Raw genomic sequence first — 12,410 nt, forward strand, 5'->3', positions numbered from 1 at the left:
GCTGGCAAGGTGTCTGGGACCTGCTGGAGGAGGGGTGGGCAGGCAGACCCAGGCTGCTAAAGCTAGCAGGGAGCATGAAAGGAGGTGCCAAGATCAAGGTCAGATCACAGTTAAGGAAGGGCTGGGCCCTGGGGAGTCCCAGTATTCGCGGAAGTGAAAGCGCGGGAGAGTATGTGTGCAGAGGGTGTGTGCGACCCATAGACGTGGCAGCTCCGGGTAGGGGACAAGCTGGGGCAGCAGGCTCTTCTTCGCAGGGCTGGCCGCCAGTCCCCGGGGAGCCTTGCATCAGGCGGACAATGCACCAGGTAGACTTTGGGCTCAACCCCTCCAGCTAAGCTGCCCGTCTCCCTGCAGGGACCCCAGCCCTTTCCCCAGCCTGAACTTCCCTTTTTCCCCTGTACATCCGGAGCTGCTTTCCCCCTCCCTCCCCTGTGCAGGGAGCTCTGTGGCCTGGACCCCAGATAGCCTCAAACTTTTAACTGGGTTGGTATTGGGCTTCCTACATGCAAAGGGACAGTGTTGAGGATGACGGTGTGACTGAGAAACTAAAGAGAGAGTGTTCTCGATAGCCTTCCCTGGACCCCAATTGCCCTCTCTTGGGGGAGGGCCAGGCTGATGGCTCCAAGTTTAGGGGAGAGGCTCCACCCCCATGTTGGGGGGGGTGGGGAGGGCCCTGATGGTCCAGGGGGAACAGGGAGGGAGGCTAGGGAGAGAATGAGCCTGTGCTAACTTCATCAGCTGGCTCTGGTATTTATCGTTTGGAGATTTGCTATCTTCATGGAAATCCAGCCCACCTCTACTCAACAGTTAGCAGAGCCGAGACAGACAGACATTACCCCCAGCTTCTGGCTGGGACCTTGAGAGGGGCAGAGGCTCTCCTCAATGCAGGGCTCTCCTCAATGCAGCCAGGAATCCACACTGGGCATCCCCTCCCTTCCAGGTCCAGACCTGAGACCCCTAAGAAGATCCTATATTATGGGATGAGGTATCCCCTTTGCTTCACCCCAAGCTTTGGGGGTTCCTGCCTCATTTTCCTTTCTCCCTCCCCCAAGGTTCCACCCCTCTGCCTTCTGTGTGAGTTGAGGGTGGTGGAAACCTAAGATGCTCAACACAATGACTCCCTTCTCCCAGGACTTGAAGACCGGCTGCTCACTGCCCACAGGCCGGGCCATGGGACAGCAGCCCCTCGTGGGCTCAGATTCCTGACCTAGGACATATAACCTATTGGAATTTTACTGGAGGCCTGGATAGACAGATCAGTGGGAGGGGACGGATGTGGGGGGCCACACTCTGCATGCCAGACTGTAAGGAAGCCCTCTCCATCCCTTTCTGAATGACTTTGTCTCCCTATTCTCTTTCTCTGTCTCTCTACATCTATTTCATTCCTGGTTCTTTATCTGTCTGTCTTTATCTTCTTGGCTTTGTGTTTTCCTCTTTCTCTCTGTATCCCCCTCACCACGCACCTGTATTTTTCTTTGATTCTCTCTCTTCCTACATGCGGGTTTTTTTGTGGGGGGAGTTGTGGGGTTTATTGCTATGCATGTGTTTATCTGTATGTTTCCTTGTCTCTCCATGTCTTCACTCCCTTTCTTTGTCTGTGTTTCTCTCTCCCTAATGCTCTCTGTCTCTCAGTTCCCTTTGGGTGTCTGTCTTTCCATTTGGCTCTTTTTCCGTGTGCACAGGCCCATATCTCCCTTTTTCTCTCTGCCACTCCCCTACCAGGCTGGCCAACGTCCCTGGCCTTCTGCAGCTGTGAATGGCTCAGGGCAGGAGCCCCAAAGGCAACTCCCAGAGGTGCCAGGTGGGACCTGGGAACCACCGAGAGGGGATGGGCTACCCCTGCTCACCATCATTGTTGCTGCTTTTGTCCTGCTGGCTGTCTGTATCGTGGTGGCAGTCCACTTTGGGCCAAGACTACACCAGGGCCGTGCCATTCTCCCCGCAGAGCCACCAGCCCCAAAGCCGGAAGGCGGCATCTACCTCATCCACTGGCGATTGCTGGGCCACCAGGATGCTCATGGAGACACCTGGCAGGAACCTCCTGTCCCTGGCTCCTGCCCTGTGCCAGATGGGCCTAGGCTCAGCGTTGATGAAGTCACATGTCTGTAGGAGGGACACTTTGAAAATTTGGACTGACCTGGCTCACAACAAGAAACTGGACAGAGAATTAGGGCAAAAGCAACTTGGGGTCTGGACATCAGAGCTTTGGAAATGCACACATGGACTCAGCTGGAGCTGCTCTCTCGGCGGAATATTTATAGAGAAAGTGCTGATGCGGACAGGAGAAATAAAAGAAGCTTGAGGGCTTTGCCTGGAAACATGCTCCTGTGAGCATTACCAGGGCCCAAAGCTACCCTCACAAAGCTACTCCCTGCTTTTCGGGGACCATCAGATCCTTGACCCTCCTTTACCAAGTTTGTACCTCCTCCTCTCATCCCTAATCTCCTTTGCTTTTGGTGTCAGCATGAGTCCAGCTTGCAAGATTCCCCCACCATCCCACCCCTGTGCGGGGAATCTCAGAGTCTCGCTGTAGAGGTCCTGCCCCCTGGACCCCCAGGTCCTGTGAGGGCTAGTCAGGGAGAGCTGAGGCAAAGAACCTAGAGGTATGCCTTCTTTGGTACTCAGGAAAAGAAGGAAAATCTGTTGCCCTTCACTGATCAGAAGATAACCCTTTGGCTCCTGGGGCCTAACCCTCCTCAACAACTTCCAAGGCCCTTGTAAAGCCCCAAGCACCCATTATATCTCCCTACATGGCTTTTGAATGCCTCCTACTATGTTGGGGCAAGACTTTTTCTTGGCTTCCTAGGAAGGGATGGAGGGAATTCAGGGGCTCTCTTTACCTGTCCCTTTTTGTGTGTATGGGCCAGTTGGAAGCAGACTAAAACTTATCCATGACGTGTCCCAAATCCAGAACCTTCCAGCTGGTGGGAACACAAGAAAGGAAAAGGAGCTCCATGCTGTTTGTCTAAGGGAAAGAAGGAGTGAGGAGAGGGATTTGCGGGGGGATGGTGGGCGTGGAGGTTGATAAGATGTGGGAAGGCAGTGCTGAGCCTCTAGGTGCCTCTCCAAAAGGCACCCTGTCCCTGACCCAACTGTACCTCAGTGTTGTGCTATTGAGAACATGCAGATAGGCGTTTATGGAGGGGCATCTGGGTTCTTTACACTGGGGAATGCCTGAGGACAGCAGATACACCCTGGTACTGGCCTTGGTGAGACCCTGGCCGTCAGGAAGGTGAGGATGGCAGACAATGCAGAGGAACAGAGGTGGAGATCGTAATGTGCACTGAGGACTGGCCTGCCTCCTTTGTGGTCCAGCTGTACACTGGGCACCCGACTCACCCGTGGACCTGTGGATAGCCTAGCGTTCACTCCGCATAACAACTTTGGGAGAAAGAGCCCCTGTTCTCCCAGTGTTACAGTGGAGGAAATCCAGATCCCCAGGTGGACACAGGTGCCAAGTGGTGAAGTCAGGATTTGAACCTGAACTGTCAGACTCTCCAGCCTAAGCACCAAGTTGGGGGCTAGATGGGTGGAGGCAGGTCATTTTGGAAAAGCCCTTGATTCTCCCCTGGTTTCTAGGCACAGGAATGATTGATATAAGGTTGGAGGAGCCTCGGGCCTTGGGGGCAGGATGGCTGGGACATTTGGGAAGAAGAGATTGTGTCCTCCTTTCCTCCTTAGGCTCTGGAATCCTTGGGAGCAGTTGGTTCCTTCTGGCACATGTGTGTCTGTCTGTTGAGCCCATCTCCATAATGATGCTGTACGCAGAAATTTGTGCTGAGCATTTGTGATAAAAAAAAAAACAAAAAAACAGAGGTGAGGGGCGCCTAGCTAGCTCAGTCAATAGAGCGTCCAACTCTTGATCTCGGGGTTGTGAGTCTAGACACATGTTGGGTATGGAGGTTACTTAAAAAATTTTAAAACAAAGTGAAACAAAATCAAACCAGAGTGGGAGGTAGGGAACAAGTCGTGGGTAAAACAGAAGGAGCTGGTGGAAATGGGATGCCTGCCCTCCCTGATAGGGGAGGTTTGCCACTACAGCATGGTAATGGCTCGGTTCTAACAGTGATGGCATGGCATAAGACACAGCAGATGCCTGGGTGTATTGTCCGAGGTTTCCCAGAGTATATCCTATCTCCTCACACAAACCCTCTTCTCCCCTTCCCCCTTATCCGTTTGCAGGCTCTATCATCCGGGCACATTCATCCAGTGGCCCCTGGTCCTTCGAGTGGCTCCTTGCCCCGGATGTGGCTGTGTGCCCTTCATGCCATCGGTGTGCCTGCTCAGGCCGCTCCGTATTCCCCAGCCTCTCACTAGAGACAAAGGCCCATGGGGCATGCTACACTCTCTGCCCCCAGCCTGACTCCTGGGCTCCGTCCGCAGTGAATGCATGCCCACCACCACACTGCCCTGTCCGAGAATAAGGAGGGGTCTAGGGGGTCTAAGGAAGTGGAAGCACGTCTGTACAAGTGGATTTGGACATTTCAGATTGCTTGTGTGAGTCAGAGTCCAGCCGGAGAAAGATGGCACACTCATCTAGGTCATCTGAGGAGTGCTGAAAAGGGGGCTGTTTACGGGTGTCTGGTAGCGTCTGACTCTTGATTTCAGCTCAGGTCATGATCCTAGTGTTGTGAGATTGAGCCCCACATCAGGTTCCGTGCTGGGCGTGGAGCTCCTTGAGAATCTCTCTTGCTGTCTCCTTCTGCCCCTCCCCCCCATCCTCCCCCTGTACACCCTTGTATGTACTCTCTAAAGAAAAAAAAATTTTTTTTTTTTTTAAAGAAAGGGGGCTGTTCAGAAAGGGCAGGTATAAGGAGACTATAAGTGAAGAGTGAGTGCTCCAGAAGGGTCGTTAGCAGGAAGCCAGGACCATCGCTAGGTCTGAGCAGCAGGGGGAAGGGGCAGATAATGGAACCTGGGGAGAGACAGGGCTACCGAGAGTGCGGCAGAAGCATGGCTTTAGGTTAGAGATGCAGAGAGCCCTTGGTGCTACAGGGAGGAATCTGGGAGAATAACTACCCCAACTTCGCCCCCTCCCTTTCCCTCTGTTCTCCTACTGGGGCTTCCCATGGACTGAACATGACCAGAATTCAGAGAGCAAGGGAGCTTGTTGATGCCGTCCCAGGACAGATGAGGGAGAGAGGGCTAGAGAGTCAGTCTGGAGGTCCAATGAAAGACACCTGACACATCGCTTAAATTTATCTGGCATTTAGAGTTACAAAAATGTTCCATACAATCATAATCCTCACAACAACCCTGCAAGATAGGTAGGACAGTGATTATAATCCCATTTCACAGATGAGGACACTGAGGTTCAGAGAGGTAAAACAACTTGCCCAAAGTCATAGGATTCGTCTTGAAATGTTAAGTTCAGGGACCTTCTCTGAGAGGCTCCCTGTGGGAGGAAGTGGTTCTGCTGGGCATTCAGCTGCTAAAGAGAGCCCTTCAATCCACAGTCTCGGGGATCCAGAGTCTTGGGGAGCACTGGGATTTCAGGCCAGCGGACCCTGAGCATCAGAATAAATCCGTGCGGAGTGGGAGAGGCTGCTCCAAGCCACTGATGAGGAGCTTGGGCTCCTGGGACAGCGTGGAGGAATTGGGTGCAATCGAGGTGTCTGGGCCACCCATAGTGACCTCCTTTTCCTCCTGCCGCAAGTGCCGGAGAATCTCCTGTGACAGGGAGAAGCTGCTTCCCTCTGCAGGTTCTGGAACAAGGATGGGGAAGGTGGGTGAGGAGTGTGGAGAGGACCTCTCCTGTTCTCACTTGAACATGCCCCGAGGCTTTCGGGGGCAGATCCTCCAACCCTTCCTCTCCCTCACCTCTGTGTTCTTTCCCACCCCTGGCCCTGGGGCTAGTGTTCCCTGGAATTCTGGGGCTAGAAGTGGTTTTAGAGATAACAGAATTCCACCTTCCCAATCCTAGAAATGGGGCTCAGAGAGAGCAGAGACCAGTAGCCCTGATCTCTGTGTCCTGGGGCTGGGGCTCTTCTGCTTCTTCTAGCATTCCTAGATGATGTCAGGGGCTCCTGGAGCCCATCTCTTCACACTCCACCCAGGACCCGTAGCCAGATACTCAGAAAGCAACTGAGTGCCCTAAGTGGAGAGGTAGGACCTTTCCCCGGGCAGGAAGGAGCCAGGCTTGGATGCCTTGACTGCTTGGGAAGACCCAGGGCATGGTGCCACTCTAGCTACTTCTAACCCCTCAGGACACCTCTTCTCTTCCCACCCGGTAGCCTATCAAGCCCTCACCCTGGTAGACGATAAGGCGGCAGTTGTTCTGTGAATCAGGGGCATCTGCCAGGATGTCTTCAAGTATCCGGCAGAAGAGTTTGGCCTGCTCAAGCCGATCCTCCCGGCTAAAGCCAGCTCGGCCATCCTGTGACATGGCGAAAAGGGTCTGCAAGGGGGTGGCATACTCCAGGACACAGATGCCCACCTAGAAGAGGTGAGATGGGGGCAAGACTCAAACAGGGCCCAGACAGACAGACTCTGGACCCTGGTGCCACTGCTGGGGCCCCACTCCCTCCGCCTGTAGAGATGGAGTTCTGGGAGGAGGCAGCCCTGATGGGATCCATGGAGTCTGGTGGCCTTTGCTCCTAAAATCAGGACCACGACTGTGCTAAATTTACCCTCCACAGATCCTCCTTCTCGATCCTGGCACAAGGCTCACTGAGTCACTCTGCTGTCCACGGCTCTGCCCTGTCACCCAGGGCAGAGACCCAATTCATTGGTTCCCTCAAATCAAATGTAGGGGCTGGACTCTGGGTTCAAGCTTGGTCTGGGCTTCCTCCAACCTATCTGAGATCTTACATACATTCTCACACCTTCGTTTAGGGCAACTTTATGGTCAAGTACGTGGTTTGTCAGGTTGAAATCATCCTGTTTCTTGCTGGTTCTTTGAGTCTCGGTTTCTGCATGTGTGAGGTAGGGCTCATAACAGTCCTCACCCCGCAGGTGGTAGCGAGGGTTAGCTGAGGCGGTCAGATGACTGGCATCTGGTATGCGCTAAGGGCTCGATTACTGTTATTGGTTGCTATCGTCCTTCAGAGCCAAATCCTGCCCAGCCATGGGACCAACTTGGGAAATGAAGGCTCAGAGGAAGGCAACGGATTTGTATCAGTGCTTGGCCCAGGGTCAGAATTCTGGTGCTCTGGGCTGGATTTCTCATTAGCAGCACCCTTCTCCCTGAACACTCACCGGTTGCCCATTTTCCAGAAGCTCATAGACACTGTTGGTGTAAACCCGGCCCTTGATGCCAGCACGGTCAGCACTTTGCTTCGGCAGCTCATATAGGAAGCGAATGTTGGGGTCGGCCACACTCAAGTCGTCAGGAACCCCACAGTCCAGAGGGAAGAGGATGTGTAGTCGATGGCTCCCCAAGCCCCGGAGCATGTTGGCGTGCTGTAGATTGTACATGCGTATCCGGGCTGGGAGCCCTGGGGTGGAAAGGCCCAAGAAGTCATTCCTACAGCCCTGTCACCCAGGGCAGAGACCCAATTCATTGGTTCCCTCAATGTGTGAGTGCAAGAGAACCACGGGTCCAGTCCACTTGCATTGTGCCTGAGCCAGGAAGGCAGAGCCTTCGGGAACCCTCCCCCCACTCCTTCTCCTCTCCTCCCTTCAGTTGTCCTTTGTCCAGATGTCTCTGCTCACCCCGCTCCTTCCCACTACAGCTTTTAGGGCTCTGAGAGGCAGGAAGAGCCCTGGAAGGTGACATTCCCAGCACTCCAAGGTGTACAGGGTCTGGCCACTTGCTCCAGACCTGTTTCCTAGCAGAGGCCCTGGTGACAAGGGCAGAGAGCAATGAGTTATGGGAGAGCCATGCTCTTGGCAAGCAAGTCAGAAGAAATGAGACATGACACATGGGCTCGTAGTAGAGTGGTCAAGGATCCAGGCTCTGGGCAGACCTGGGTTCAAATCCTGTCTCCACTCACTAAGCTGTGTGACTTGGGAGAAGTGACTTCACCTTGTAGAGCCACGATGGTCTTATCTCTACAAGAGGGATGATAATTATCCCTTGTCCACAGGGTATGAATTAAAAGGGAAAATGCACACCCAGACAATGCAGTAAATATTCATTGGAAGAACTCATGCTTAACCTGAGAGAAATCACTTAATGGCTCTAAGCGCCATATTCCTCCTTGTAAACCAGGCATAATAACATCCTTCATGCCTACAGAATTGCTTTGGGAATCAGATGATTCCTTAGGAACAAAAATTCTTTGAAAAATACAGCAGGTTTTATGTCTTATTGTCTGTCTTAAAGATCTGGAAATAGAAGTGTTGAGAATGGCTCACCTGGCAAGATCAGTCGCAGGTACCCAATGTAATATGACCATGCCAGCCCGTGGGCCACGTTGAAGTTCTTTTTCTCACAGACTGCAGAGACCTCAGCCGGGGCTAGGCCCTGTAGACGGCAGGGTGGGGCTGGGGAGCCTCCATGAAGTATAACCAGATTCCTCCTCCTCAAAAAGTTTTCCCGACCAGCTGCCAACCTGCTCCCTTCTCTGCCACTGTTGCAGAACATTACACACTCTACTCTAAGGACCGACCTCTAAACTAGTCCCATCCCCACTGCTGAGCTCAGAGTAGGACCTACTAGCTGCTCCCTCCACTTGACTACACCCTTCACCTCCCTCTGTGTCTCACCTGGAGCTCTAGGAGGATGTTCAGTGCCTCTGAGAGGCCCAGGAGGGCAAGCATCCAGGTGAAGGGCAGGCCAGCTGTGTTTGGGAGGGAGCCATAGAAATAGCAGGACAGCAGCAGCAGAGCCCCACAACGAATGGGGCAGCCCAGGCAAGCCCGCATAGCCCTCCAGTAGCTGCCCTGGTACCTACAGGGGACAGGCAAACTCTGGACTGCTGCCCAGCTCAGTCAGGGAGATTCAAGGAGGGGCAGGGCTGGGCGTCAAGAGAGCAAGATGGGGGGGGGGGGGGGGGGGGAATTGCTATGGGTAATGGAGTCACCTGGAGTGGAGGTGGCACATCTCCTCAGTCAGATGACAGACCCCCTTGAAGAGCAGTCCCAGCTGCAGGGAGGCCAGGTGGAGCACCAGCCATCGGAGAATGTGTTCTGGTGGCTCTCCCAGAACCCAAAGGGCTGCCAGGCAGACAGTCAACAGAACGAAGGCTGCCTTCCGGGCTCTGGTCCCCCTAGGCCGTGGGATGGATGGGTGCAGGCTAGAATGGGACATCTGTGGGTACCAAGAAACCCATGGCCGTTATCCTCCCACTCTCCTACCATGGCGGGACAGCTTTCTCCTCCTGTGCCCAGCCGGGGTCAGAGGCTGTTGTTGGAGATGCCTCTAGAGGACAGGCTGGGCTTAGAGCACCCTAGCACTCCTGTCTCGGAGAGATTTGTTGAAAAGAAGCAGGGGAAGAAGTGGGTGCACCCACACATAAATACCCTACCCAACCCCAGGAAGACCACAGGTGTAGTGAAGAAAAAAAGCAGTGACTGTCCCAGACCCAGACCTGAAAATGTCCTGTGAGATGCCACCCACCTAGGGACTGTTGGGAACCTGCGCTTCCCTCTCCACCGAATCCACCCCAGGGAAGGCGTTAGTCAGCAAACATGGCACACAGTCTGGGAGTGCAGGCAGGACAGTTGGAAGGCTGCTGCCCATCTCTGGGTGTCTGGGAGCCTCAGCCTTGGAGCCTATGCTCCGCTGCTCCTGGTCCTACTTACCTTCCACCTCGGAGACTGCAGATTGTTTCTGGAAGATGACAGGGAGAGGTCTAAGGCAATGACTCCCAGCGACCAAGTGCAGACTCTCTAGGTACAGTCTGAAAATGGGACTTTAAAAAACAACTAAAGCTTTTTCCACAACACTGCAGCCCTGGCGTCTCACCAGACCACAGCTCAGGAGAGGACGGTATTTCCTGCTCCCCAGGAAGGGAGGAAGGGCCCTGATGAGCCATAGTCCAGTCTTGATGTGGAGAGGGAAGCTTGAGGAGGCCCTTGTTCATTGCCCTTTGCTCCCCCTCACCGTCCCCTGCAGCCATAACCCTGACCACCTCAAGACCCCACGATCAAACAGACTCTCCAGCGCCCAGACAGGGCTCCACACACTCTCAGCGGAATGCAGCACACACACTACACCATACTAACCTGCCTGATTTTGATTCTGGTCTGGACGCAGATCCTCTTTTTCTGGAGACTGTGATATCAGGAAGGAGGAAGGGAGAATGAAAGTTATTTCCTGTAACAGCAGCCTTTCTGGTAAAAGGTTTCACAGCAGCTGAGAGCCTGCAGGGGAGTGGGGCTTTGGCTTCCACGGGAAGTAGCCACGCCTCTGACTTCTCAGAGAGAGCCCTGTGATTCTAGCCAAAAAAAGTCACATGGAACCTCACCATCAATCATCATCATAAAGGGTTTACCATGTTCCAGATAGGATGCTAAGTGTTACACATGGTATTTTTCTTAATCTGCTGAGCCACTCTGGAAGATAGCTAGAATTATTCCCCATTTTGCAGGGGATCTGTCTGAGGCTCAGGGTGGTAAATGGCTTGCTCTGTGCCTTGACTGCATGGGAGGGGGTGGAAGGTCCAAGTTTCACATCTATATATTCTCCTGTGGTGGCCGGGAGTATCTCTGGCTGGTCTCTGGCAAACTGAGAAGCTGATTTAACCGGAGGACAGGGCTGGCCTGGAGAGTAGGATTGGGGTGGCCCCCACAGAGCTGCAGCTGTTTATTCTGGCCAGGCCAGCGAGTCTTTGCCTGGACCCTTCACCACATCACAACCAGAAACCAGGTGGACAACACATGCACTCACAGATGACAACGGGCCTCCCATGAACAAGGAGGCCTTCTGAAAACTCTTGTTTGCAAAAATCACTTCCTCTAAATGGGGGAATTCCCTCTATCTTCTCTTCCCCACAAGTGGCTCCCAAGGGGGCCCTCTGAGGTAAGCAAGGGCTCAGCTGCTTCAAAACCAAAGAAAATCAAAGGTGCCCAAAAGAAGGCCTGAACAGAGTTCTCCCAGCCCCAAGAGCCAGCTGTGCCAAGTAGCCAAGGGCCGCTAGGCTACGGAGGACCTACTCCCCCAGGGGACATTGCCTGCTCTGTGGCTCTGACTGGTCATTATTCCCCCCAGACGTGTTCTTCACTCCATCCCTTCCTTCATCCCACCCCCCTAAAATAGAAGTTCCTCTGCTTTAGAGGCCAGATGGGGACTATGCATCTGAAGCCTTAAAAAACACATGTGTCATCACAGATCTAGCAATCTACTTCCAGGAACCCTTCATCAGGAAATACTCAGACAAGAGGCACCTGGGTGGCTCAGCTGGTTAAGCCTCTGCCTTCGGCTCAGGTCATGATCTCAAGGTTCTGTGATCCAGCCTGCTCCTCCCTGTCCTGCTCTGCTTTCTCTCTTTGTCAAATAAATAAATAAAATCTTAAAAAAAAGAAATAATCCGACAAGGACACAAAAAATGCCTATTTTTCAGATGTCTGTAGCATTATTGTTTACACCAGAGGAAAAACTGAAAGTTATGCAAATGCCCAACAATGAGGACTTGTTGACTAAATTGTGATGCATCTTATAGTAGAAGGTTGCATAGCCACCAAAAATAATGACTCTTTTTTAAAAATTTTTTAAAATTATTTATTTATTTATTATTTTTTAAAGATTTTATTTATTTATTTGACAGAGAGAGATTACAAGTAAGCAGAGAGGCAGGCAGAGAGAGAGAGGAGGAAGCAGGCTCCCTGCTGAGCAGAGAGCCCGATGCGGGACTCGATCCCAGGACCCTGAGATCATGACCTGAGCCAAAGGCAGCGGCTTAACCCACTGAGCCACCCAGGCACCCCTTTTTTTTATTTTTTAAGATTTGTTTATTTTAGGGTGAAGAGGGGCAGAGGGAGAAGGAGAGAGGGAATCTCCAGCAGACTCCCTGCCCAGCACAGAGCCCAATGCCAGGCTCAATCCCACAACTCTGACATCATGACCCAAACCAAAAGCAAGAGTCGAACACCCAACCAACTGAGCCACCCAGGCACCCCTGTATCTCTTGACTCTTAAACATGTTTTTTACACATTTCTCACTGGAAAAGAGCAGCATACAAGACAGTATAATCGCATTTTAAGAAATATATCTTGCATGAAAAAAGGTCTGGAAGCACGTATGTCAAAATGCCAACAATGATTACTCTGCTGTGGGAATGTAGATGAATGTAGCATATTTTTCCCTGTTTGCTCAATATGTTCTCTTGGGTTTCTTTTCCCAAGATTGAACATGTATTGTTTGTTTCATGCTTGGAGTATTCTGTGAAAAGAAAAAAATCCCAGCACTGCCTCAGGGCCAAGGGGATAGGATTGCTGCCGAATATGACAGGCCAGGCCCCGTTGTCATGACACCCACATAAGGACACGCGCCGCGCTGTGGGCATTGGGCAACCGCACCAGGCAT

The 12,410-nt window shown here is 52.7% G+C and overlaps 2 protein-coding genes across 5 annotated transcripts; one reads left to right on the forward strand and one right to left on the reverse strand.

Moving 5' to 3' along the window:
• The first annotated feature begins 184 nt into the window (after positions 1-184).
• On the forward strand, positions 185-3,697 carry LOC132027891 (small integral membrane protein 33-like). The gene is made up of 2 exons (XM_059416609.1): positions 185-305; positions 1,723-3,697. Exons 1-2 carry the CDS (start codon positions 297-299, stop codon positions 2,107-2,109), a joined length of 396 nt encoding a protein of 131 aa, XP_059272592.1. The 5' UTR covers positions 185-296; the 3' UTR covers positions 2,110-3,697.
• Positions 3,698-5,192: 1,495 nt separating this feature from the next.
• LOC132028570 (stimulator of interferon genes protein-like) lies at positions 5,193-10,246 on the reverse strand. Of its 4 annotated transcripts, none has more exons than XM_059417706.1 (8): positions 10,111-10,246; positions 9,688-9,715; positions 8,967-9,193; positions 8,650-8,833; positions 8,299-8,407; positions 7,198-7,436; positions 6,250-6,436; positions 5,193-5,705 (listed from the first exon to the last, which is right to left on the reverse strand). In XM_059417706.1, exons 3-8 carry the CDS (start codon positions 9,191-9,193, stop codon positions 5,515-5,517), a joined length of 1,137 nt encoding a protein of 378 aa, XP_059273689.1. In that variant the 5' UTR covers positions 9,688-9,715; positions 10,111-10,246; the 3' UTR covers positions 5,193-5,514. The 4 variants fall into 4 exon arrangements, with proteins under 4 accessions (XP_059273689.1, XP_059273690.1, XP_059273688.1 ...); XM_059417707.1 differs by having other exon boundaries at positions 9,688-9,785; XM_059417705.1 differs by having other exon boundaries at positions 9,688-9,797.
• Between the last annotated feature and the right edge of the window lie 2,164 nt (positions 10,247-12,410).

Source organism: Mustela nigripes, chromosome 12, assembly GCF_022355385.1.
Source record: "Mustela nigripes isolate SB6536 chromosome 12, MUSNIG.SB6536, whole genome shotgun sequence".
Classification (NCBI taxonomy): domain Eukaryota; kingdom Metazoa; phylum Chordata; class Mammalia; order Carnivora; family Mustelidae; genus Mustela; species Mustela nigripes.